Source organism: Nothoprocta perdicaria, unplaced genomic scaffold, assembly GCF_003342845.1.
Source record: "Nothoprocta perdicaria isolate Ctin4 unplaced genomic scaffold, notPer1 scaffold_50, whole genome shotgun sequence".
NCBI lineage: Eukaryota > Metazoa > Chordata > Aves > Tinamiformes > Tinamidae > Nothoprocta > Nothoprocta perdicaria.
In genome coordinates this window covers 3,995,580-4,022,452 of record NW_020455755.1, presented here as the reverse complement: position 1 = coordinate 4,022,452, position 26,873 = coordinate 3,995,580, and the positions used below count along the sequence as shown (strand labels likewise).

Genomic DNA, 26,873 nt, shown 5'->3' with positions numbered 1-26,873 from the left:
ACGCCCTCTCCTTGCACCCCCCCTTTGCACCCCCCTTCTGCAGCCCTCCATGCTGCCCAAGGCCACCTCGCTGCCCTCCAAACAAAGGAGTGGACGCGTACAAGCTCGGTCTAGTATTTTATTAGATTTCATTTCCAATATGCCTGTATTGGAAGATTAGGAGACAAAAAAGGCACAAACTCACATTAAAGAAACGACGAGATCATCTAACCCATTCTACAAAGTGTGTTGCCAAAGGAAAGAGCACGATGAACCGATGAGAACGTGGTGGGGCGGGGGGGGGAACCCAGGGGCGGGTGCCGGGGGCACCGCGGCGCTCGGAGCCGCTTGCGTTGGGGGTCACGGCACAACCAGCGCCCCGGAGCCGGGCAGGAGCCCAGTGCGAAGCCCTCCGGAGCCAGCGGGGATCGGGGGCCGCAGGCCGGTACGGGACGCGTCTATCCCAAGGCTGAGGGATGCTTTCACTTCGGATCGAATCGGGAGCAGAGCAAGCAAAGGGGAGAAAAACGCCAGTTCGGGATGGAGTTCCTGCATTTTTTCCCCCCCTCTGTTTTTTCCACTAATCAGGAAAGCTTTATGTAAAAGCTCTTACTCTGAAAACAGAGGATCAGCACAGGATTGCACGGTGGAATGCTACAATCTGCTTCCACAGCGATTAGTGTCATCGGCCAGAAAGCCTCTTGGATAACACAAATTTAAAGAACAAACGTGCTATGTTTTCTCGAGTTGTCCTCAAGTGTAAGAATCCCTCGAAACGTAACCAACGAACACAAACAGAAGTCAGTGCATCAATTTTTAGTTAAAAGTATTTTAAACTGAAAGAACTATTAAGTGGGGCCTACACTCCTAAAATACTTCTTGAACACCTAGAGAAGATGCCATGAAACAATATCCTGGTCCCAAACAGCCTTGCAGATTAAGATTTAGTATCTTCGCCGGTTTTACAGTAAGTTTGTTTTACTTCTGCCTGGTGAGTTTGCTAAAAATCCCTCATCCCTCCCACCCCGCAAAACCGCCTGAGGTCACTGAGAAGAGCCCGCCAGAGTTACTGGTACAATTCAGAGCTTATTGCACTTAGACATGAGTAAGGCAAAAAAACAAACTAAAAAAATAAAAGGGATAAACTGCCCCCTCCCCAGTAACCAAAAGCCATCCTCTCCCTCCGGATCTTGAGTTGTCTTTCCTTGCGCTGAAAACAGTTCAGACCCAAGCAGTACTTTTCAGCATGGCCTGGGGCCGTTTCAGGGTTTCCTGCTTGCAGGAAAGGGCTGAAGGAGTCAGATGTGTTAGTAAGTGCCCGAAACACTCCTTGAAAGTGCAGATACACCCACGTCTGTGTTTGGCATACAGTATTTTCCATTGGTGCCAACAAATACAGAAATGGAAAATAAAGTGATGCCTATTGTGGGGGGTGTCAAACCCTGGGCCTGACTCATAAGCAGAGAAGCTGGAGGGGGGGATGTCTCTCATATATTCTTAAAAAGCACTTTTTTTTTTTTTTTTTTTTTTTGTAATTCTATTCTGCTTATTTGATTGTCTAAAGCTGATATCAACATAAGGATAGTTACAGAAAGAGTTAGAGTTCATTAAATACCCAGAGCTGATTTCATTGTTCAACAGAATCTGTTGTAACTTAGAAGAACTGGCAGGTCTCCTAAAAAACAACTGCAGGTTTTTGTAAGTTACTGTTCTCTAGAAAGAAGCAGCACATTTCAAGTCAGTCTGGCAATGGGAAGAATATTATTGCTAAGCAGAACCACCGACCCAGGCACCTGAAGGTAATCAGATACCAAAAACTTTACTTAAACACGAGCTTTGCTACGTTCTAATTTGCCCGGGAGAATCACATTATTATTAATCAAAATATTTTTAATTTGGTGTGCTATGCTAAATCTCACCAAAGAAAGAACCAGGAAGTTGCAACATTTGTCAAGTGAGTTTTTACAGTGATTTTCTAAGACTGACACACAAAGCTAAAGGACAACAGGATGACAGAGGCCAAAGGGAGCACAAGGGGGTCACTGAACTGAAACTCCAGTTCTATGCAGAAGGACCCAGCATGGGGCTGCCCAACACGGCTTCTGCTCAGTCTTTATTCTGTCTTAGCACAGGTGAGTTGAGATATTGCTGTGCAGAAGCCACGTACTCATTGCAGACCAAGAGCTGTATCTGGCTACTCCTGATTATGCATTCAGATGATACGCTGTCAAATTTGTTACCTCGGGAGCAAGGTCAGAGCACAGAAGTTTATGGAATAGTTTTGCACTCTAAAATATTGACTGTTTCCCTCTCCAAACAGACTTTCAAAGAATGGTGAAGGGCTGGGCAGAAACAAAGGTGGCAGTTTATCCCAGTTGGAAAAAAAAAAAAAAAAATCTAAGTCACCACATCACAAGACTAATTTAGCTAAAAATGACACTTGGAAATCAAACAGGGCCACATGGAAGTTGGTCTGAACACAATGAAAAAAGAAAGGAGGGAGGAGTCGTAAATACAGCGATCTCTAAGTCACACGTCTCCAAGGAGCTACCTCCTTCATATACGTGCTAACATTGGAGTGCTTAGTACCAGACAGTCTATTTGCTCACAATATTAAAGGGCATCTAGAATTAGCTAAGGGAGACTTAAAATCGCCTGCCGATTGGATATAGAAAGGCTTGATCCAGAGATGGTCCATCAGTCAAGCGTGTGGATTCCCCAGGCCTTCCTGATGACTGTCTTGCAAACTAAAACAGAGAGACAACAGGAAAACATTTCAGAACCACTTTGGAAGTGTGCTAGAAGTGTCAGAGTGAACCCTCCTAATGTAACTGCTAACAGATGCTGCCTCCAGCACGGTGCCAACGCACCACGTTTCAGCCCGAATCCAAAGCAAAATTTCCAACAGAGACTGACAAATTGCAACTTAAATAGCCTAGCAATTCCAGGGGCCACGGTACAATTATGAGAAGACCATCAAGTCACTCTCTGAAAACTAGAGGAAATGACGAGGAAACTAAATAGTTCACATTTTGTTAAAAGATTAAAGTCTATCTAGTAAATTTGGAAGATGGTAAGACTTCCCCTCCATGTTCCTCTCTTATCACCAAATAGCCACTAATTATTAAGGCACATGCAGGTGCAAACAGTCCCTAATAAAACCGGGGCTAGGCCCCATTCTTTCCAAGGGCAGCCAGAACTGTGATTTACTGCCCTGGAAATGTTTTGGACTTGGAATTCTCATCTCTGTGTAACATGGACAGTGTTTTCTTTCTTGTCCCCTACTCACTTTCCCAGTATCACATTTAAAAAGAAGAAAACAAACAGACAAAAACCCACACTCAAATCCTGCCTACCCTCTCCCAAAGTCCAAACCAAAACTGATTATATGATTTAAGAGAAAATGGTTTAACATTCTCAGCACTGCTTACGTCACCATCAAATGTGGCAGGAATAGAGCTTAGGGGGTTAGTCAGCAAGGGCAAATTCATATATGCTCTCCAATATGACATCCCTCATCCCCCAGGCTAACACGCTCATAATGAAGTGCATGGAATAAGTTAAAGCTTTCAAACACTCCTCTCGTCCTTCCTCTCTGATGGGTAAGCACTGATGCACGTTTTAGTCCACTAATAAATACTGTTAACAAATGATATTCTAGAAATGCATTAAAATGGTAGTATCTGCAGATCCAATTCATTCCTTATGGACTGACATTGTTTTTTTGCAAGTCACGGGAATGGACACATGCATTATAATGAAATAAAAACAGCAGTGATGTGCACAAAATGTTCTAACACATTTTACTTCAACTTTCAGTTCAAATATTGCTTTAGAATAATTCTGAAACAAGACAGTAAATTCACTCACTGACTTACCAGTAAAACAGGTTTATTATCAATTAATACTACAGTTTGACTGCTAGCAACTACAAATGGGATCATTTGTCCAAAATGTACTTGTCTTAAACAGAGCAATGAGTTTTGTCAAACTCTCAATACCTACAGTGCACAAGGAAGAAGTCACATTAGTCATCTGCAGCTGTCATTCCTTTCACTGGATCTTTTTCTCTCATCTGAAAGAGGAAACACATGTCAAATATTGATTCGCAAATGATGTTATTTCAAACTCTGTAGGCGTGGAACACGTTAAACAATCTCCTTTATCTAAGGTCTTGTTTATATCTCAGTACTGCAAAGCAGTTCTTGGGAACCTGCAGATCTAGACACCACTTTTGGTAAGCTGCAGGTCTTCTGACAATCTGTAACCATTAGCCAAAGAGCAGAATGTGAAACTAATGAAACATGAAAATGTGAAACGCAAAACTAATCCAGTATCCTGAAGAGCCAGGTGAGGGTGGGTGCAAAACACCCTCAAATCATAGAACTACTATCTCCTTAACAGCAAATTTGAGAGCTAAAGAATGGTTTTAGCAAACTGATTTTTGGAAATGGGATTCCAATGATCATTCATCCAGCTTTGGGGAAAAGTTAAGAGAAGATTAAGTCATAAATGAATCACCGACACTCATACTCTGTGCTACCTATGCGACAATATATTTATTGACTCAAAAACAAATGGAAGGAGAAGTCCATAATGATTAGAAGGAGATACCAGAGCAACTAAGTCACAGCAATCATTCAAACCACAAGCAGCATGACCTAAATAGCAGGAGGACAATATACAATATGCTGGGACAATGGAGCAGTCTTTCCTCTCTTGAACGTACTGGTTGGAAACATTTGCTTACACAACCCACCCCTGCCCTGCTTTTTCACTGACCTCATCCAGCTGTCTCTTGGTCTCCTCCTCCATCCTACGGATGTCCTCCATAGTCAGATCAACCCACTTATCAAGCCAGCAAAAGAGCTGCCGATGGAAGTTTGTGAAGAGACGCTTTTCTTGCTGAAAAAGGAAGAGGAAACACGATGTAAAGTCATATAAAATGATGTAAAAAATCATCTTTCATGTAAAAATGATGAGAAAACAATTTATATGAATCTAACTAGACAATAACAATTCTCAGAGAACAGTACCAGCTCCCTGACATACCCTTCTGTAGATCTGCTAGAACTGGAACTGAAACTAGCTCAGTTTTATTCTTTTAGGAGAACATCTAGAGCTTTGAATCTCTAAAGAAATACTTCTTTCCAAGCGTAGACAGCAGCCTGCACATTGGACAAATTAGTGAATGCCTTAGACATTTCCTTTGACTCGACAATATTGTTCTGATTGAATATAGCATTCCAGGCTTGGTTTACTTAAAGCATGATGGTAAGACTGAAGAAGCACAGAAAAGCAGAATCAAAATAAAAACTGTTTTCAAAAAGCCCTTGCCTTGCTAAACACTAGAGGCCAGCAAATGTAAAGGACTGAAATGCACCTACCTTGCTTTTCCCTTTTGCAGTGATTTGAAACGAGTCTAAACTTGTTTCCAGGGCTGAAAATCTTTCAGGGGAGGTAACTAATGTGCACAAGCTAGTCCAAGTTACAGGCAATTTATTTCCTTTTTATAGGAGATAAGCCAGGCAAGATCATTACTAGATAAAGGTACGCAATTGGTCTTGGCAAGTTTTCATTAGGGAAGGGCACTTCAGTTCTACAGTTATGATTTTGCATCTGATAAGTTGATCTCAACAAAAACCACTTGATTACTTTGAAGCAAATGTGCAGCTGAAGAGACATGGAAACAGAAAAGGATTCAAGATGCTGCTTTGTTCAAGGCTTTTGTTATAGATACTTAAAATCTTGCAGCATGATCATTGCTCCTTACAGTTCTCTTTTAAGAACTACACAACCAAACCCAGGTTTTGGCAGAAGCAGCCCTGTAGTTTATCATTATCAACTACTGAGGAGTCTTTAGAATCTGAAGTTACAGGCAAATCGTGAACATTGATGTTGCCTAGAAAACTGCATGTTCTGAATCCTGAGTCTGGTATTCTGCTGCAGTTCATGAGGTATGAACTTATTCAGAGAAAGAAAACAAACAAACACAAAACAAAACAAAAAAACCCTTTCCAGGGTATCAATTATTCACTTTTAATTTTTTCCCTATTTTTCCCCTCCCCCTCTTTTTTAAACATCTTTTTTTTTTTCCCCTCAGCAGATGCCTAAAAAAGGAAAACATGACTATAGGAGATGGGAGATGAAACACACCTTAGCTCCTCATCTTTGCCCAAAGAGCTCACTTACCTTCTGTATAAAGTTCTCAACCTTGCTTTGCAGACCCCACCACTTGAATTTGACTGTTACCAGTTTATAAGCACACATGTATGGACAATCCGTCTGCTTCCCCAGCTCCTTCTGCAAAGATATAAAGATATTTACACCAGGACTCAGGTCAAACATTTCCAGGAAAATAGCTCTTTGTGTCAATATCAACTTCTCTAGAGAATCTATAAGTTTGATGCAAACAGCCTGTGTTCACCTCCACTGGTGCCCTTCCCTGCAGTTTAAGAATGCACCATTTCTTCCTATCTTTTGTTCTCCATTTTTCCTCCATTAAATCAATCTCTTTCAGAACCTTCACCCTTTTGCCATGGCTACTTAGTTTCCTTAAAAGTCTTTTTACAAAGTCCATAACAAAGAAAAATTTGGAAATGCAGATAGATTTTATCAGCTGGGTCATCTACATGATGGTCAAGACTTTGAAGAACTCCACAAAGTCCGAAAAGCAGAATTTCTCACATCTTTTTACAAAAACCATACTCACTCTTCCCAAGCAGATGTTCAGTACTTTCATCCCTTATTACAGTTCCAACTAGGCTTGTCTGCTAGAAATCTTGAATACCCGTGGCTCCACAGATCCCACCCCAAGTCCCTTTTAAAGAACAGTAACATATTCACCATCTAGACTCTTCCTACACCAAAGGTTTAAATGAAAGGTTAAGCACTGCTGCTCGTAGCTCAGCTATTTCATCCTTGAGTTCCCCTGGGTGAGCTCATGGGCTGAACACCAGACAGTTCTAGAAGTTCCTTTGAACTCGTCCTATTTGTATCAAACTTCCAGTTTCTTTAATAGGAGAACATACGACCTGCTGAGTTCTGTGTCCTGCTACAGAAGCACATTCACTGCCTTACACGCATCTCTACGGTCCCAAGCCCCATCAGCTGTACTTCAGGCAAGCAAAATGATAGGGTTACTGAACTCATGGAATTCACACCTTCCAGTTGGGGCCCAGAGGTCCACGTCCAGTCTTTACAGATTTAAATTTTGCTGGATCTTCTTCTGCCTTGTAATCCTGTTGGGTGGACGCACAAGACAAAACACAGGTTATCCTAGTGTTACCCAGCTGCCCACTGTCCCACAGGAGATATTTTCTTGGTGCGGAGAAACCTCTAACTCACTTCGGAAGAGCTGATATTTTCACTCGGACTCCACCATCAGCTCAGGCTTTGTTCAAGGGAATATATTTCACCCTCCTGTGCTGTATCCCAGACCTACGTGGCATGAAGCTGATGCAACTTGTGTAAGGAATACTTTGGGATAAACCACAAATTACTATCAGATCTGTAAACTCCCAGGATACTTATTTTTTCCACCTATTCATCAGAGGCTAAAAACAGCTGCTGAAGAAAATACCTACGCTGTCCAGGGCAGTAGCATCAGGTGATTTTCCCAGGTGCTATATTGAAATGATGCTCACATATTGCATAGTGGAAGAGAAATAGAGTCAAACTCACAATATCACCCAAAATAAAGAGACAATAGTTACGCCCCTCTATTGAATGGCAAATACAATTTGTAGCACCCTCTGTATCCATGTTAGATTATGATCAGGATGTGCAGTCTAGTCTGAATCCCACTTCAATTAAAATGAAAATGGACTCAAATCATCATTAAATTACTGTCAGAAGCATCTCCAGGTGGCCTCAGCTTGCTCTCTCAGAGCATTTAGTTATGAACAGTCTATATTTGCAGATCTATTTTCTATTGTCAGAAATGAGATGTTACTTGCATTTTGCAAATCCATCTTTATTGGAAAGAGAAGCCAAAATAAGTACTACTTTTGTTTAAATGGCAAGGCTCTGATTAAGAATATGTAAATTAGTCAAGTTCAAACTTGGTATCAGAAATACCAAGTAGTGGAATTCAAACACACTACTTTTGGGGGGGGTGGTTCTTTTTCAGCATAGACATATCCCTCAGTTTCTTAGGGTAACTACAGTGCTTCTTAGAACATTAGCTATGAGATATAATGTGCTACCATAGGTCAACATCAAAAGAGATGCTCTTTAAAATTGTGTATGGTAAGGGCAATGCTATCCAGATATGTATATATATTGTCTACTTGCACTCTAAAGCTAAGCAACATTTTACATCTACATTTTACATATATTTACATTTTCCAGACTTGATATGGACTCTTAGAGCAAATTTCCCTCCATCCAGCTTCAACCACGTTAAGGAACACGGAAAGTTGGAAAAAGGCATTCCTCACTGTCCTCTTATTTGTGACCATTCCTGAAAATGCATTTGTGTGTTACCTTTCCTGAAGTAAGAGGTGGATAAGAACCCCAGGGAGTTCTTATCCACCCACCATACCTTGGGAAGTACTTGACTCCGATCAGCAATGTCTATATAAATAGCTTCTACATTTTTCCATACATCTGGCTCCAGTTTATGAACCTGCAGTGAAAACACAAGATAAATGTAAATGATCCAGCTACAGAGCACTCCTGTGACAGTAAAAAACAGATGGAGACGCAGACACCCATTACTCCCCTTCTAGGGACAGGGCAGACATACCACAGTAAAGCACAACTCGAGATCTTCTAATAAAGAAAGGTGCTCAAGCAGCACAAGCATTTCAGGTACAATTTTATTCAGCACATATGAGGTAATGAGAGGAATTTTTACCACGTAGAGTTTCTGCCTTACTAGTGAAATAAGCATTTGGAATCCTGGAACACTGAGAATAAAGAGAGTTTTGCCCAGCAGTTCTTTAAACTAGCAAGGAAAGCAGTTTTCTTGGATTAAAGAGATAGAGTATGTGACAGAAGTACTTACATTCTCTTGTGTTCCAAGATCTGATTTATGCCAGGTTTCAATTTTGATCAGGAAATCATCCTTCATATACTCATTCTGTCATTGAAATAAAGCTTCTGGTTATTCTTTGGAAATAGAATTTGTCTTCTTATTAGCTAGATAAGCAGCAGAAAAGTCAACTCAAATTTGACCATTGTAACTTGACTGGGGTTTGAGGGAACTTCAGATTTATCTGTAAACATGGGGGTTGCTTTTAGAAAAGTTATGTGATCACTAAGTGCACAAAACCAAACAAACCACGAGATGTTCACTGGAAAAAAAACACTGTTTTAGTGAAATGTGGGAGAAGAAGAGCCTAAAGAAGAAAGGCTACCATTATTTAGAAATTAGAAGGGGTAACATAAGGTAAACGTGCATAAATTGGCTTTTCAAGGAGAATGTTCACCTAGCACTCCATACATGTTTGGATGCAACTCTTCAAATGAAAAAGAGTATCAAACTGATAGGTTGATAGTTCTTGTGCAAGAAGGGAAGGGACAAGCAGCACAGTCCTGCCAAGTAAGCAAAAAGAACCCTGCCCATTCCCAGTTATGACTGTGGTTAAAAAAAGCCTTCCAAAGGTAACTCTATCCTCGCTCAAGGTAGTACAAACAAAAACACACGCCAGTGAAACACTTGGCATGGGAAAGGGAAATATCAAATTTAGAAGGCAGATTACTCAGAGGGACATAATGATAGGAACTTTCTTTTAATCTGTTTATCTGAGCAATGGTACATTGCAACACACATAAACCCTGCAGTAAAACATCTCTGTCCCTTGTTACAAGCTGTTTGTGGAGGTGCTGCAGGTGATAAGGGGGCCGGGAGTTTGGCTGATCTTACAATGATTCACAATTACAACGATTTACAATTTCAGACATTGCAAATGCTTGCACAAGTCATCAGTAAAAACAATACTTACTGTAATAACTGGTCCAAGAAATCGACACATGAAAAGAAAGAGATACAGCACTTTAGTGAAAAAAAGAAGGCATAGCAACAACCACCCTCCTCCCACTGTCAGCACAACAGGGACAATTTCAGCTTCCCAGGGAGCTGCTGATATTACTGAAGAAAGAAACTCTGGAAGTCTGTTAAAAATAGCTAACTTTGCCCCATTCTCCTCTGGAAATTCTCAGAATTGGAGAAACCCAGAGGAGCAGCAATTAATTATGTACTGCCACTTCTGCTCGCTGGACACCAGCCAGCTGGATGAGAAGATGGAATAAGTTTGTTCAGCTGGCAGCATTTTACCAATCCTTTCTCAGCTTGCAGATAAGAAACCTCTCCATAGTTCTGAAGCAAACACACGCTGCATTTCAGGCCAGGGCAGACCTCATCACTCCTGCATGCAGTAACCAGACCCTCTGTGTCTCTGCTGCTCAGGGTAACTAAACTCCCTGGGTAGTAAGGCTCAATTATTCAACACAGAAAATCAATTAAAGATCCTGTAACAGTCAGCATCGGTTCTACCTGAGCCTTTGGAGTACGTGAGCAACTCCAGGCTAGTCTCAGAATAAGGATGTCTGTGGAGCTAGAACAAACCACCAAATTTAACTGTAAAGTTTAACATGAGGGCTTCGTGAAGAAGCAATTTTGTTTTAAAGGTATTGTTCAAATTGGTGAACTTCCCATCCAACATCCTGACAACAGAACCATGCTTTAAAACCCATCATGGAAAACCAACGGCTTTAATTGCCTGGGCCTTAGACTAGTCTAAACCCCTCATAGTTTGAGAATTGCTTTTTACAGAGGGCTGATTATTTCAAATGACGTGGGTTTGTGGGGGAAAAGGCAAGAGCAGAAACAAGTGGTGCCTGGGTCATTTTTTTTAAAAGACTTAATTTTGTCTCAAAGAACACTTCATTCTTTTTTACAAGGAGGAGTTTCCTACTAGTCCACATGAAATACTGGGTAAGACAGCAATAATTATCAACCAGAGCCCTTCCCACGACAAAGTGCTTTTCATTACTATGCACCACAAGAGCTGTCTTAAAACAGGTTCGTTCACCTTCCTAGAGGAAAGATTCTTCAGTTCTAAAGGGAACAAACTCATCTCTTTAGAAATGTCCACTAGAGGTTAGATGCTCAGCTTGTTATAAACTGAGGCGTGAACTTGAGGTGTTACAGCAGTAACTCCTACACATTTCAGCTACAGTTTTGACCTCTCATTTCTTGACATTTGGCCCCAGGCAACTCATGCTGACACCCAGAAGGGTGGAACACAAACAAATTGCTTTTTTGGAAGCATTTAAATGACATTAATATCTAGGTCAGACTGCAAAAGAAAAGAGCTAAGACTGCTGTTCTCCTTGGCAGCAGCCCATGGTGCTGCTCTCAGGCAGTCCTCGCTTCATTTTTATTGCACATGTTATAAATGCATATAAGCAACCACCTCATTTACGATTCATATTCTGGTACATCTGCAGTACTTGTTTGATAATGGTGTATACAATATGCATAATAAAGTGATATCTGAGCTTTTCAGAGGAGACATGGAAATGTAAGGATGATCACTACGTCTTGTGTATTTAAAAAAACACGCTGTGCTGCACAACCAAAAAGTTTTTCTCCAAGCTTAAAAGGCTCTGTGTAATAGTCATTGTGCAAGAAAGAAAACACAATAATATCACCCAAATATTGGAAAATCCTGGCAGGATACCACTCAACTCCAGCATTGTTGATCCAAACTGAGTTCCTACTGCATCCCCAGCTTTTAAGTTTCAACACTTGTAAGAGCTCTGAAAGCCACTGAGGTATTTTGTGCTACAGAGAAAAATGTATGTGAGGTTATCCCAGTCCTTTCACTTCTGACCTAAATACCTGAACTCGGCTCAGTGTAAAATGATAATCCAACAAGGCACCTACTCCATACCCGAGTTCCTCCTCCTGCCCAGTACCAGCAAGTGAAGGTTTCAGCAACGTCTCTGAGCATTTCTTGGTTCGTGTCAGGCTGGCAGATTCTGTAAACAGATTTGTCAGCCTCCACATAAAAACTGCCTTCTGCTCCAGCTCCCACAACAATACACTTTCTATTGCATTTTGTATTAGGTTTATCACAGTTGAGGGTTTTTTCTTCTTTATACCGTTTCTGGCATAGCAAAATCTAAAGGTTTTTTCTATTGTGCTGGATTTTGGCAAGTGCAATTTTAGCAGTGAAACTCCATGCCTTTGTTCCAGTCACTGGCAGAGGGAAAAAGGAGGAGGAAGATATTACTAGATATTAACAAAATCGGATGGAGTCAACTTAGACCTGTGTCCACAATTTAAGGATTTAGAAAGAGAATTGTTGGCATCTAAACCAGCCAGAGTTCATAGCATGGAAACAAACTAGATATTACTGCTCAACTGATAAGCAACCGATACTCAAAAATAAAACTACACGGAAGTGAGAAAACTAGGTTGTAAGTTCTGGTTTCTGCATCTTGAGTGATTAATGGCATATTAAAAACTTATTTTTTATTTATGATGGCAGTATTTGAACTCTGTGCCTTTGAAATACCCATGCCACCACGATTAACCCATGCAGTTTTCACATACTTAAGAATATTAACCTTCCTCACTGCAAAGCATATCCCTAGTTTAAAACACTCCATTTAAAGCTATGTTGTCTTAAGCAAGTTCTGTTGAAAATTTGTTTTTTTTCCATATTGAGTTCGAAGAACAGTTGGGATTCTTAAGTTTACAGTTCCCATAGCAATCGTACTTCTGCCAAATAGCAAAAAAATGCATCTTTGAAAGATACAAACAGCATAAAAGGCAGCCAAAACTACTGTGCAGGCTTGGAGGCAGAGTCAAAGCTGCAGTACCTACAGCAACAAAGACAGCCCAGAAAAACAGCAGTGGTCACACACTGTGGCTGGTATCTTGGTGTCTATCACTGGGGTTATTAAGTATTCCTCACGGCAGCAGCAAATGAGTTTGTGCCTCTGCACAGCTCTCAGAACCCCAACCCAGAGATTACAAAGGGATTCACTTCACACTTGCAGGTTGAGATTTTGCTGTTTGCGTCAAGCCACCATTTCCCACCACCCCAGAAGCCACAGCATTATCTGCTCACGTTTCACTAACTTGGGATCCCACAACGAAGGAAATCTCAATCACATAACACTGTTGCTCCCTTCAAACTGCTAACTTAGGAAGAGGCAAATATCCCAGCTCCACAACACTAGATTTTGCTTTTCCTGAGCCACTGCAAGGGCTTAGAGAACAGAAATCCAGGGTAAGAGCTGAACCATCTTCTCCTCTGCCTACTTCTTTTCTCCTCCCCTCCTACTTCCCCTTAAAGAGAGGCCAAAAAGCCAGCAGTTCCCAGCTTTTCCCTGCATACTCACCGGTTCTGCAGTAGGGATAGGCATTCCATGCTTTTTCATGGATATTGAGAGCTCCCTCTGGGGCCAGCATTCTCACAAATGTTGGCACTTTGCTGCAGAATTGAGGGACAGGGACAGAGGTATCAGTAAGAGCCGCGTGGAGCAAGGGCTACAGCCTAGACACTCAGAGAAAGACACAACAGCACCTAAAACGTAGACCGAAGTCATAGGTATGCGGTGGTGGTATTGGTGGGGTTCCCTCCAAACACCACAAAAAAAGAAAACAAAAAATCTAGAGACTGTTGAATGTGAACAGGCTCAACTAAGCCTTCTTCACCTAACGAGAAAAAGAAAAAAATAAACATGTAGGGTGAACACAGGTTAAAATTTAGGAGGCATTTGGCTTTATAGTGAAATTCAAGTATCAAAACACTGCATAAGGGGACTATCTTTGCTTCAAAAAGGGGCTCAGAGACAGATTTTCTTGGGGCACCAGCCATGCTGAGGAGGGCAAATGGGCGCTGCAATGATGCTCACTTCAAGCTGCGCTGTGCACGAGCTGCTGTAGTTCTTGTCTCACCTCTGTGTCTTCCAAACCCTTCCTAATCTGTGATTTCCACTATGAGCCCCCATTCCATCTTCCCCTGGTTCTGCCTTTTAACCCCGTCCGCCTCCGGGATGCTTCGCTTACCTCTGTAAGTGGTAGATCTTGTGTGTGTACTGGCCACGCTCGCCATCTCTTTCGTAGGGTTCATTCACCAGGACCTCCACTCCTTCCCCTCCACCAGTCTCGTTTTTACTAGCTTCTGCCACAGAATACAGCTGTCCCACTTGATACTAAAGAAGTTAAAGACACGTTACTGCGATAGCTGTAATTTGGAAGGAGTTATGATATTTTTACCAAGAGAAGCCAAGGGTAAATTTATTATCTAAGGAGAAGATTGAGAAAATAATATCCACTTGTGTGGCCAGATAAGCAGCTCATGTAATTTCATTTTGACATGCAAAGCTGGAGTGGTAGGAGGAAAGCAGGGCCAACAACATAACTATCTTTAACCCTTGAATCTCTCAAACTCAAAACACAGACAAATTCAGAAGAAAGTAATACAAAAGTTGAAAGGGCTGTTAGAATGACATTTAGAGAGAATCCAGGAGATATCATCTGTGCAGTAGCAAAATTCATTGTTATGCACTCTTTTTGGCACACAGTTGTTCAGGTGAAAAGCACTGCCAGTCCTAAATTAATGAGCATACAGCACAATGCATAAGAATCCCAAGGAGTTTCACAAGAAATCTTAGTCTCTATGTGTATACTAGTATGCCTAAATATCTCTTGCCAAAATTAACAGTCATTTTAGGCTATTTTCTTCACTGAACTTCTATTTTCCTTCTGAATCTGGTTTAAACACTGCTCTCTCAGGCCCTTCCCAACCCAGCCCTTCTTCCTTCAACTATCTTTAGGTGACTCCAAATGACTTCCTTATACCTAAATCTGTTCTTAAATTTTACTTCAATGAAATAACTGAATAAACTATCACCTCAGAGGGCCAGTTGGCCCATTCTGTCACCCCATCCCCATTTTTCCTCCCCTCTGATTGCAAAGAATTATTCATAGTCCAAACTTAAGCTTATTCAACCAACCTATTTTTGTTTGACTTTGGGCAGACTGCCATGACGTACCTCCCCTTGGCCACAAGCAGTAAACCACTGAGAGGCAAAGCAGAGCATTTCTGCAGACAGTAAAATTCTTACCTTTAAGAACATTTCTCAGTCTCTTGAAGAGACTCATTTAGCAGGATTGACCCTCAGAAATCGCCCACATTATTTCCTGCCATACAACCGCTTTCATAAGAAGTTTCTCCCAAATATTTCACAGTTAAAACCAGAGCAAAATCAAGTATATGGGCAAGAGAACTTTGCTCTCTGCATGGGATGTAAACACCAATGCACTCTTGCCTCTGGAGGTGAAAAAGTGGATGCAGAGCTTGACAGAAACATGATCAAATGAAGAAAATTAATGCAGGCCTCTTTGAAGCAGAGCCAGGGAATCAGAAAAGATTTGAGGATAGAGTTAAGGCACTAGGTCAAGAGGAAGTGTTCAAAGCACAGTCAAGTACAGGAATTTTCTGAAGTGAAAATGACAGAAAGAAAACCCTGATGCTGAAGGCAACACATGGGAGGGCTGTTTGGAAACCTGCTAAGCTCCTCCAGAAAGGGTCGGCCATCAGAACAACGACTAAGTAAAAAAAATTAAATAAAACTAGAGAACCTCTCAAAACAAAACTCAAACTACAAAGCAACAGAATGTTGCTTATTCTTCCTTTGTACCAGCACTGGACTGCGCACCAAAATCAGGACTAGGGAGCACTCGGCATTCCCTCCACTGAAATCCAGACTGGGAAAGTCAAAGACTGCTCAGAGCTGGCAACCCAGAAATAACAGCCTGCTGGCCCATCTCCAGCAGCGAAGGAAGGTTTTTCTAGAGTAGTTAAATTTTGTTGTCAGAGCATCCAAAATAAAACGGAACCCAAGTTCTATGGGGTTTTAAACCATCTGGTGCCAACAGTCACGTTCTCAGGCAGACATTTCACTTGGGGAGCATAGATGTGATGGCAAAGGTGTGAAGCTCGATGTACTGGCCTCCTTCTGGGGCACAGCCAGCAGCACAGCACAGGGATTTAAACTAGTGCTCTGGTACGTGCCCAGGTCAACCTGGGCAGTCTCAGCGTTTACCACAAAGCCAGATTTAACAAGTCTGACTCCCTGTTCGACTATTCCTGCAGAAAAGCACTCAGGAGAATCGGCCTCCCCAAGAGCTCTCAGCCAGGAGCAGCAGCTCGGGATCACTGCAGAAGGTGCTGGCCCAGGTTATCCAAAGAGCATTCGTGTCACTGGACAGTTCCTGCACCGGCACCAGCAGATTGGGTTTCAGACTGGATTTGGGGCTGCAATATAACTCTCTGCCTCCTGACATTTCATACACCATATTGCTTTCCTCGTGACTAACTACAGATGACCCATGCAGAACAGAACACTCACCTCTCTCCAGAGGAGCAAAACACGGGCGTTGCTAAATCTTTGAAGTTGAGCATTTTAATAGAGTAAGAGTCACACATGTGCACTCATAGAGAAGAGAATACATCATGAGTTCGGCAGCTACAGCACTAGAGGGGAGCACAGAATGGCACTGAGGGCAGCACAGCAAGTTGCAGGGCAGACCTCCGGAGGAACAAACTTAATTCCTCTTAGTAACAGCCTCTCATTCATTCCTTTTCCCTTTTAAATACGTGGGTCAAAGTTCAGACACTAAGAGGATAAGCCCTTAGGTTTGGCATCTTCACTGTTTAATCTTCCCTGTTATTTCTGATCCTTTAATCGTGTTGATAAAAGAGGAAAAAGCCCAAATAAAATTGTCCCAACGGGCAGATCCCACAGCACCTGCCTGTGGAAGTTAACAGGAGGTTCTGCTTCCGTGAAGTCTAGAGCAGACAGAGTTATCCCTGCAGCCCTGAGAGCTCCCGGAAAGTTTTCCTCTTTGTCAGACAGCAACTCTTCTCGATCTGTCACAACATCTTCTATGCAGCAGCCTACCTATCTTTGTAACACCACATTTCATTCAGAAGGCCTCGTTTCAGTGCAGCCATCTTCCTCAAGAACGGCTATTTTCCTGCAAACAGCTTTGAACACAATTAATAAGAGCCCTTTGTGTTTGGCAAGCTCCTTCCCATGTGAGAGGAACAAAGCGGCAGCACAGAATGTGTACACACAGCCCTAATCCATAGCAGCATTTCTCAGTGGCAGCTGGTGAGACACCCACACAGCAGCTCAAGTCCTTGCTCTCAGAGGTGACACTGGGCAACGTGACGCACTGGGAGGCTGCAAGAGTAAAGGTTAGTGGACCTAAGACGCACCGAGTTGGTTTTTGCTGCCGTTCTTTGCAGGGCAGGGATGCACGAGGCAGTGCAGGAGGGCAGCATGCGGCGTGGCCCGCGCAGGACCGCGTTTTGGCAGAGATGCTTTGCAGAAGGCGTTTGCTACAGCCCAACTCCTACATCCCAGCCTTCAAGTTTTAGTCATCACTAAGGCTTCTCCTCCCATTTGTTCTTATCTGAGCAGTTACTTGGCTAAGCTACTCAGTGTTGAGCTCTTTTAAGTCACATCTCCCCACCATCTTCCCGATCATTTGTTTATTCTTGAATTTCTTACTACTGATTAAGCTCCATTTGTTAGAGATGAAGGGACTGAACAGAATCATGCAGTGACATAGGAGATTTCCCTCAGTCCTATTACAATGCTTCAAATACACAACTTAATTTCATTTTATGCATTATACATTGGCAACAGGCTTTTGGCAACAAATTGCCTGCTTAGAATGTGAGCTCTCTGGTCTTTCAAGCAAAATTTCCTTACATAAAGTTAAATTAGGAGTGTCCTCCCCACCCATCACAGATGATTAATAAGGAAGTGCACAGTCAAGAGCCACTACCAGTCTCCACATCCTTATTTAGCTTGTGTATGAAGTCAAGGGAACCAACAAAGTTTTAGCAGCTGTTTTGCAGCACAGACAAGCACAGACCAGCGGCCGGGTGATGCAGAGATGGGTGAGCATTCCTGCACACAGGAAGAAGGATGGAGCAACGCACAGCCCCAAGGCAAGAGTCACCCTTCTGCTCAGCCACAACCACCCCTCCTTTAGTGTATCCTTAAAGCTACGAAGTGATATAAGCACCTATGTAAAAGCTAAGGGAAGAACCCCTCCTGCTTAGGGAACTGTATCCTGGAATGTTGCCCGTGTACCACATGAGAACCCACTGCTCTTGACAAGGGACATCATTCCAGAGACACTCTGATCATATGCACATCTGGGGAGGAATTAAGCTTGGTCAATATTTACTTCCCCTATCTTGGTGCATTCCTAAGGTGTTTTCTCTAGTATTTGCTTCTAGTTATATTTATTTGCTTTTCACTTTATAGACTTTTCAGTTGGTTACTCAACTCTTTGCGCTCCCTGGACCCAGGGTAAAGAAAAACACCTTCGTAAACAGATGCCTGCAGGGCATCCTCCAACGAGGAAGTTGCTCCAGTGAGATTTATGTATTGCCCGAAACCTCTATTTTCTATACAGGCAGCCAACACAGAAGGCTCAAAACACGCCTGGCACTGAACAGCCAGTCCGGGAGGGAAAAGAGCAGAGCAAGAGACTCGCTTTAACTGGATGAAGGTTAATCCCAGTATCAGAGAACTTAGAAAACCCCTGGGTTGGGCTCCATCCCGTCTAACCGCCTCAAAGAAACGATCTGTATACTGATGCTATGACTTTCCCTTAACACAAGCTTGATACCTTGAAGTATCTCATTATGAAGAAGGGCTTCTGCTCTTCGGGCTGAGGTCCTCCCTTACCGAGCTCCGGAGCTCCTTGACACAGAGCTTTTGCAAATGCTTCCCTTGCCACTTGCAAGTTGGCGTCTTTTACTTTCTTGTTAAGACTTATCCTGTTCTTTGTCAAGCTCTCGCTCACACGGGTGGAATAAAAGATCTAAACACACCTACTCCAATAGGTTAGTCACATTTGGGTCAAAACTGCTTGAAACAGTTTCGTGTAAAAAACATATAAGCTACAGATAAGGACTAATTCACAGAAATTCATATGGAAAATCCTATATTCATGGGAAAGAAAAATGAACAAGAGTCCTGTCCTCACAGCTGTCCCTAAGTGTCAGAATGAGCCCCTGAACAGAGCTCTCAGACTGAAGACTTGCAGTCAAGGGCCATAACCAAAAATACATCCAGGAGACAGAGCCCTGGCACAGGCTGCCCAGGGAGGTTGTGGAGTCTCCTTCTCTGGAGGTCTTCCAAACCCACCTGGATGCCACCCTGTGCCACCTGCTCAGGGTGTCCCTACTGGGGTTGGACTAGATGATCCCTAGGGGTCCCTTCCAACCTCAACCATTCCATGATTCTGGGAGAGGCAGACTACCCCAGCACTGCTATTGACTCAGACATTCCACTTTCTCAGCTACTTTCCCCACGTGAACAGAGGCAATGGGAAAAGCATTTACAGGGTCAGATTCTCTGCAAAGGGTGTGCAGTGCAGAAGGGAAGAGTGTTAAGAAAAAGGGAAGAATGAAGGGTAAATTGCAAAATACCACAAGGAATCAGATACAGACACTGCACAGCTACTCCATGGCCACTTGAGCAACCAAAATCCCTATTTCCACAACCTCCTTCACTAAACAAGAAGAAAGTTTTCTTTTGTTAACATCTAGAGAAGATGGGTCTTAAAAGGTTTTAGGATGTACCTATATAATCTTTGCTTTGATATACCAGCCTCATCAATCAAAATAAATAGTTTTAAGCTCTTAGACAAACAGTAACAAAAGAACTAAAACAAAACAAACAAACAAAAAACCCAGATTAATGATAACTCCAATTTGTATTAAAGCTTCCTCTTCAAGTTCAAAAAATAAAGGAGAAGGGAGAGGGGAGTAGAAAAAGAACAACAGTATTAATCAAGAAGGAACTGTATTTTAGAGCAATCTGACAAGTTGAGATTTATCATCAACAGATCCGAAAACACTTTACAGGAGAGTATCAGTATCCTGAGGCTTAGAGAAATTAAATTACTGGGCCAACCCAACAGTGACCAAGTGAGAGCACACGGGGTTTCTGAAGCCAGCTTCTGAAGACAGCCACATCCTTCTGCGTTTTGCAGGTTTTGTTCAAACCAGACGCTTTGATTGTAAGTTTATTTGTGGCCTGAAAAGGAGGAAGGAAAGCAAAAAGGACTTACCTCCTCCACAGACACAGGCAGGATAACACGACTGAAAGAGAATACAGAAACAGAACAGGAAGTTAACAAATGGCCCTGCGGTTGCAAAACTTAGATGACATTTTCCTCACAGCAACAGCTACACAGCTTTCCTCGCCTCTCAGTCTCCTTTCCCTCTAGTACAAGCATCCATAGCACCTGCTTTTTGGTCCCCAAACTATTTGTTTAACAGCCTCAGAGAGAAGCTTTGTGTGATACAGCTTAATTGCAATCTTAAACTATAATCTTATCATAGAGTCTTTTAGGTAATATCTTCCCAGGCTAGGAACAAACAGAGGATCAAGATTGTTGCAAGTTCTTTCTCAATACATTCTCCTCCATAATCCCATGTTGTTTCTTGACAAGCTGTTGCGGAGCGTTGTTAGGTACCTGGGCAATTTTGCAGTGATCTGCAATAGCCACACCATAGCAATACGTCTCTATATGTCCTATGTGGTCGGAAGCAACCAAACAGAGGAGCTGTACGCAGCTGACAGAGAAAGGAGGAGCTGCCACTTCTACACATGAGTCACTGGTTTCACGTTGTGGTTTCCTCATTGCCTTCTAGATTCAACTGACTAGAGCAAAAACTGCCAGAAGTCATACTGAGATTTAGCTTTATTCTTGTCCTTTCAAAAAATTTAAGAAGCAATAAAGATGCAGCTTTATTAAGGCCTTTAGAAATGTCACCTGTGTTCTCCAAACTAAATATATATTCTCTCTTGGTTTCAGCAAGGTTGATGTTAAATCAGGGAACTAAAGGATGACAGAGAGATGAAATGGATAGAGCTACTGTGGATACAAGTCCCCAGGAGCTCAGTGTGTTGATACTTCTTGAAGGGAGAAAAGGCTTTTCATAGCTCAGCAGCAGTCATTCCCTAGACTGGCACGAAGAACCCAAGTAAAAACATCAAGAACTTCCATAATCCTGAGAAGGGAGAGACCGCACTTAGCGCTAACACACAGTGAATACAATGCCTGTTTTTAAATGCATGGAAAACAATTGTTGCTATTAAAGGAGGTTTGTAAGAAGTGTTTCAAAGATGTATGAAGCTTTCCAGAAATACTCCCAGACAGCCTTATTAAAACCAGGGGAAAAACAACAACAAACGGTGTTCAGAAAGCTTTTTGGTGGCCAAGGAATTGCACTAAGGCAGTATGGCTTCTAAGGCAAGGCCGTGTAACAAGCTGCTAGACACACGAGTGAATGCGATAGACACAAACAGTCGGGGTGGCTCTCTCCAAAAAACAAACTCACACCTCCGAGACAGGTTCAACACAGAAAAGCACCCTCAGTTTACAGACTCTATTTAAGCTTTGAAGAATTTCACTGATAAGTCTCAAAGAAATGTAGATATTATGGGATAAAAAGTCATCTATATCAAGGATTAACAATCAGCTAATAATAATAGTGATATTTTTTTCCCTATGCGAGAAGAATGTTACCAGCAGACACCACAGGGACAAGCTGTAAGGGAGGCATAAGTTTATAGGTTGTGCAAGATTACTTAGGACAGCAAAGCTTTATGTTGGCTGCAAAAGCAAGCAGAAAAACACTGCTGCAAAGTGCAGATGAAGGTCGGTGTCCGTAAAGCAAAATAATGTACGACAGGCACTGAGTCTGCCCAAACATGTGGGATAGTGAGCCCCACATTAGTTGTCACCAGCAGGTATCTTGGGGTCCATGTGGAAATATCAGTTCAGTGGCTGTTCAAGAATAAATACAACTTCAGAAAGTGGAGCGGAGAATATAAACAAAAAGCATGAGATAAGAGCTATATCTCTGTATAATTTCCTATGCATCACTGTCTTGAATATCTCATATAGTTCTGGTCATTCCTTCTCAAAGAGGATAGAGAGTAGTTAGAAAAAGATAACAAATGCGATCAGAGAAAAAGAGAAAAAGCTTCTTCATTAGAAGAAAATACATCAGGGTCCTCAGCTTGGGACAGAAGACAACTGAAGGGTTAAGACAGGTTAGCACTTTACAAAGTCGTGAATGGTGTGAAGGAGTGAATGGAGAAAAGAACAATGATTATTTCTTAAAACAGAACAACTGTTGGGGCATAATAAAAATCATTAGGCATCATATAACAAGCAAGTCAAGAGCACTCCTGTATATCATGCATAATTAAGTTATGGGATTCCTTGCCAATCACAAGAAGCGTAAGTAATTTTAAAAAGGGATTTGGTCAATTCATGGAAGTCTACGCCACTTACTGGAAAGATGCACTGAAGATTATTCTGTTCACTATTTATATATTGCTTCCTAAAAAATCTGCTAGAGGGCAAGGTGGGAAAGGACCTTTGGTCCAGTTCAGCAGGGTACTCCTTATACAGAGGAAAACAAAAGGAAAATTGGTTTACCACATATAGACTGGACCATCAAATATGACGTTGAGTTAGGTACCTGGCACAGGATGAAGCTGCAGTAAGAACCAAAGAGGGACAGAATAACAAATAAAGATGGAACACAAAGTATCACAGGGAAGAAATTCAATTAGAACTGAATTCAAGTATTTTATCTGGAAAAACCTGGCATACAAAGGTGGACTTACGCTAATGAAATTCTGATTAAGAAGGCAGGAGGCAATAGATGTAAATATCGTGCAGTTGTGTTTTCACAGAAAGAAGTGAAATAGTTTACAATCCATTTAGCCTAGCAAACAAAGAATGTGGGGGCTGGCTAGTATTTATAGGTAGTCAAGTGATAAGGAAGGAGGAGAGAAAACAACTCAAGAGGGCAGAAAGGAAAAGCCTCTCGGGACTAGGAACAGACACTCCCAACTTCAGGACAGAACACAATTAGATGGTGAGAAACTATATGATGTGGTTACCTGCTATATCAAAGGCCCCAAAATACTGCAGAACATTTAGGATGCCTCCTAGATTAAGATCTGCCTCAAACGACAGCAAACGGAAGCAGAGCTGCAGAGAAGGTCAGTGTCATTATTGTCACTCCACAGGAAAGGGAAGTGAGTTTCCGCGCTCAGATTCTCCTCAAGGTCTCCCACTGCAGCTCAAATCAAAACAGGGAGACGAGGCAAGATCTCAACTAGCACTTAAAAAATCCACAACAGGGGAGAGAGAGAGAGAGAGAGAGAGAGAGAGAGAGAGGAAAAAAAAAAAAAAAAAAAAAAAAAAAAAAAAAAAAAAGAGAGAAAGAGAGAGAGAGAGAGAGAAAAAAAGAGCCTAATGAACCTGCAGAAACGTATGGCCCTAATGAGGATGAGTGTGAATTTTCGTCACTAGTTGATTAGAAATGCCGTCAACTGCTTGAAAAAAAAAAAAAAAAAGACAAACTGCAGGTTATCTGTGGCAAGGATAGGTAGAAATGAAGAATAATTGTGACTGATAGGGCACTAAATGAAAGCATTGAACAAAAGCTATTGCTGCATAACCATCAGTAAGAGAAGCTGCAGAGGAAAGACAGATCATACAGATCGCCTGTCAGTGAAAGAACTGACACAGGGCAAGGTCTCCTAAAATACCTATGGAACAGATAATACCTGTTTGGTTTACGAGGAAGGATGTAACAAGGGGTTACAGAAAGAATAATCTCCTCACATGACACGCAGCTTATTTGTATTTTTACCACTTACACGAGGCGGGCAGCAGGCTGTTGAGGCACCAGAACCAATGAAACAGTGAGGAAGAGTCTTGCTCCCCAAGTCATGCCAAACCAAGTGGTTTCTGAACATCTTAACAACTGCTTCCTGGAACGCGAGACTTCAAAACAGTCTCAAATAGCACTAAAATGGACAACTTGTACATCCCACACTGAGGAAGATTTATACAAGAACCAATATAACAACAAGAAATCAGAAGTAAATTATTTGACTGATTTTGCATCTCTGACTGTCCTTAGAGTCACACATCCTTTAACAGAGACAAGGAAGGGAGGGAAAAAAAAAAGGACAAAAGAGCTAATGATAAGGCACAAGAGGTTTGGGGGCCTTCTGAAGATAGAAATGGAAGTCAGAAAAAAAATAATACTTGACTTTTGCCCACCAGTCTTCATTCTTGACTTTTGTTCATTCTTTATATGTTATTTCTAGAAGAGGCAGTGTGGAAGAGCAGTCAGATTAGCTGCCGTGGTGAGAATACCAAGCGATGTGATTTGGGGAGGGCATTCGGGCTTGGGGCAGCTCCCAGCGCCGCGAGACGCTCGAGGGAGCAGAGCTCCCTGGCAAGGGAGCTTCGCTGCAGCGCGCGGCAGGGCTGAAACCGTACCTAGGCTCATGAAACAGATAGCAGCACTGGAACAGAAATAAAACAGCTGCCATAAGAGAAAACGCATGCCTACCAACTGTAGCTGTAGAGCAACGAAACAGGGGGATAGATGAGCAAGTTTAGGAGCTTCTCGTGCATCTGTGACTGAGTTTATCCTGTGTTTCTGTCTGTTACACAGCTGTGCTGCTGTTGTTAAATCCTTCCCCCACCTCTCGGTAGAAACGTCAAGGATGAGAGAGGGGGAAAAAAGAGTTATTCAAGATGAAAGGTAACTACAAGGGCCAGAGTTTGGAAGTTTAGGTCCCCAAGGTCTGGCACAGGAATTGTCAGCAGGACATTGGCACTCAAGTAAAGGCGCTTGACGGAAAGGTCTGAAAGGCTCTACTCTGTCACCGAGCTCACAGCTACCTTCCACCAGGAAAAGGGAGAGGGAAAACAAACACATACACACAAAACAACCCTCTTCCGGCAATCAGAAGTTTAAAAGGACGGAATGCACTTAATAAAATAATAAGTAAGCAGCATCTCAAAGTCAGGCTCAAGAAGGCTCAGAGGAAACGGGAGCAGCAGGAAGGTGCAGCAGGAGCCTCCTGCCAAAGTGCTGACCCGCAGGGGCCCGACCGGCACCGCACGGGGCAGCGACGTGACGGGCGCTCGGGACACGCTGTCCAGGCCACGGCTGCTCCCCCCTCACAGGACACGACAGCCGGGGGAGACTGAGGGACAGTGAGGAATGGGCAGGTGAAGGAAAAATAAAAAAGAGAGAAAAAGCTGAGGAGCTATTTAGATCTGTCACATTTGTTCCTCTTTGATTTTTCTAGGTGGAAATTACCAAGGGGGTATAAAGCAGGCTGGTCACTAGGCCCGTTACAACCAGGGGGAGGTGAGACCCCCCCCAACCCTGTGGAAACCAAGACAAACCAAGATGCCAAGGAAGGATAAAGCAGCCCGGGAAGAGGCAGCGGTGCCCGGGCCGGGAGGCCGCCCTGGCCACACGGAGCCAGGCGAGGCCCTCGGCGGCACCGGCCCCGCCGGGGCCCCCGAACGGCCGCTGCGGAGCCGCCACCGCGGCGGGGAAGGGGGGGCAGCTCCGCAGGCCGCCCCCGGGGTGCGGGGGCAGCGGGAGGCCGGGGGGCTCCGCGCGCCCAAGCGGAGGTGCCCGCGGGGCGCCCCGGCCGCGCTGCCGCCGCCGCGACCTTCGCTGCCGCCCCCGCGGTGCTCCAGGCCCGCGGCGAGGACGGCGGGTGACCGGGACACGGCGGGCAGCGCCGCGCGAGGGCAAGGAAGGAAAGGAAAGGAGGGTGGGAAGGAGGCTCGGTCCGCACTCACTATTCCTTGATGAGCACCATGGCGGCGGCGCCCGGGCCGGCCCCGCTGAAGGTGAGAGGCGCCTCCGGGCCGCTCCGCTGCTCCCGCACCGCGCCGGCACCGGGAAGGGGGGGGGGAGCGGCGGGAGCGGGGCGGCGGGCGGGGCGTCTCTGCGGCAACCGTTGCGTCACGGCGCCGCGCACGCGCACGCGCGCTCACGCCAGCCGCCACGCGCGCGCGCTCGCCCGGCGCGCGACCGTTGGACGTTGCCCTGGGCGGGGGGGGCGGGCGCGAGGGTTTCCCGCGCTCCGCCGCCCTGAGGCGCCGCCCGCGGTCGCTGCGTGTCCCCAACCTCCTTGAGCGGGTTTCTCAGCGGGAGGGAGAGGCCCGACGAGGGCCGAGGCGAAGCGGGGATGGGGCCACGGAGCCCGCAGATAACGGACACGGCCCCCGTGAGAGCAGAGGCGGTTTGGGGGAGCGGGGACCCCTCTGCGGCATCCGCACCCGCCGCTTGAGAGGTGCCGCAGTGTGGGCTACGCTCAGCAGTAGCAATAACCCACAGGGTTATTAGAGAGAATCACCAGGAATCCTTTTATTAGGCCTCTATCTGAAAGTACTTGGGGCACAGCCAGGAAAATGGCTAAAGAGGGCTGGATTTTATTTTTGTGTCGGGAATTGGAAAATGAATAGGAAAAAATATCTATTTTTTAACATATATTTTAACAAAATATATTTTTCAACATTTAGTATGTTCAACTGCGCTGTGCAGTACGTCTTTTGCAGCATTCCAGCCTAAGGCTAGGGCGGTTTGTTAGCTCATCTGTTTCTCGGGTTGCTATCAAAATAAAATTAAAAAAAAAAAAAAAAAAAGCTTTTACTCATAGAGAGATTAATTGCCCATTAACTCCTGCCCAGAGAAGCAGCAGCACAAGGAGCTGTTCAAAGTGCAGCCAAGCAGGTTGGGTGGCGAACTGATACCGTGCAAAAGACCTGCGCTAACACAGCCTCCGTACAAACCAAGCAGTAACTTTATTATGTTCAGCCCCAAAGGGAAAACCAGTGATTAACTTAATACCACATTTAATTTTTAAGATAGTACTGTAAGAGTGCACATCACCTTACACACACATTGAATTACAATTCAACGCTGACAGGTACAGTAAAAGGAGCAAATAAAAAAGAGCATCAGGATCAAGAGGTGGTG

General features: G+C 43.6%; 1 protein-coding gene across 1 annotated transcript; it reads right to left on the bottom strand.

The window, feature by feature from the left end:
- Window positions 1–594: 594 nt before the first annotated feature.
- Window positions 595–25,725, bottom strand: PITPNA (phosphatidylinositol transfer protein alpha). Its single transcript, XM_026047734.1, has 12 exons — window positions 25,691–25,725; window positions 20,111–20,141; window positions 14,012–14,157; window positions 13,342–13,433; window positions 9,930–9,937; window positions 8,990–9,064; window positions 8,525–8,608; window positions 7,143–7,220; window positions 6,172–6,282; window positions 4,762–4,884; window positions 3,985–4,054; window positions 595–2,726 (listed from the first exon to the last, which is right to left on the bottom strand). Exons 1-11 carry the CDS (start codon window positions 25,708–25,710, stop codon window positions 4,007–4,009), a joined length of 816 nt encoding a protein of 271 aa, XP_025903519.1. The 5' UTR covers window positions 25,711–25,725; the 3' UTR covers window positions 595–2,726; window positions 3,985–4,006.
- Between the last annotated feature and the right edge of the window lie 1,148 nt (window positions 25,726–26,873).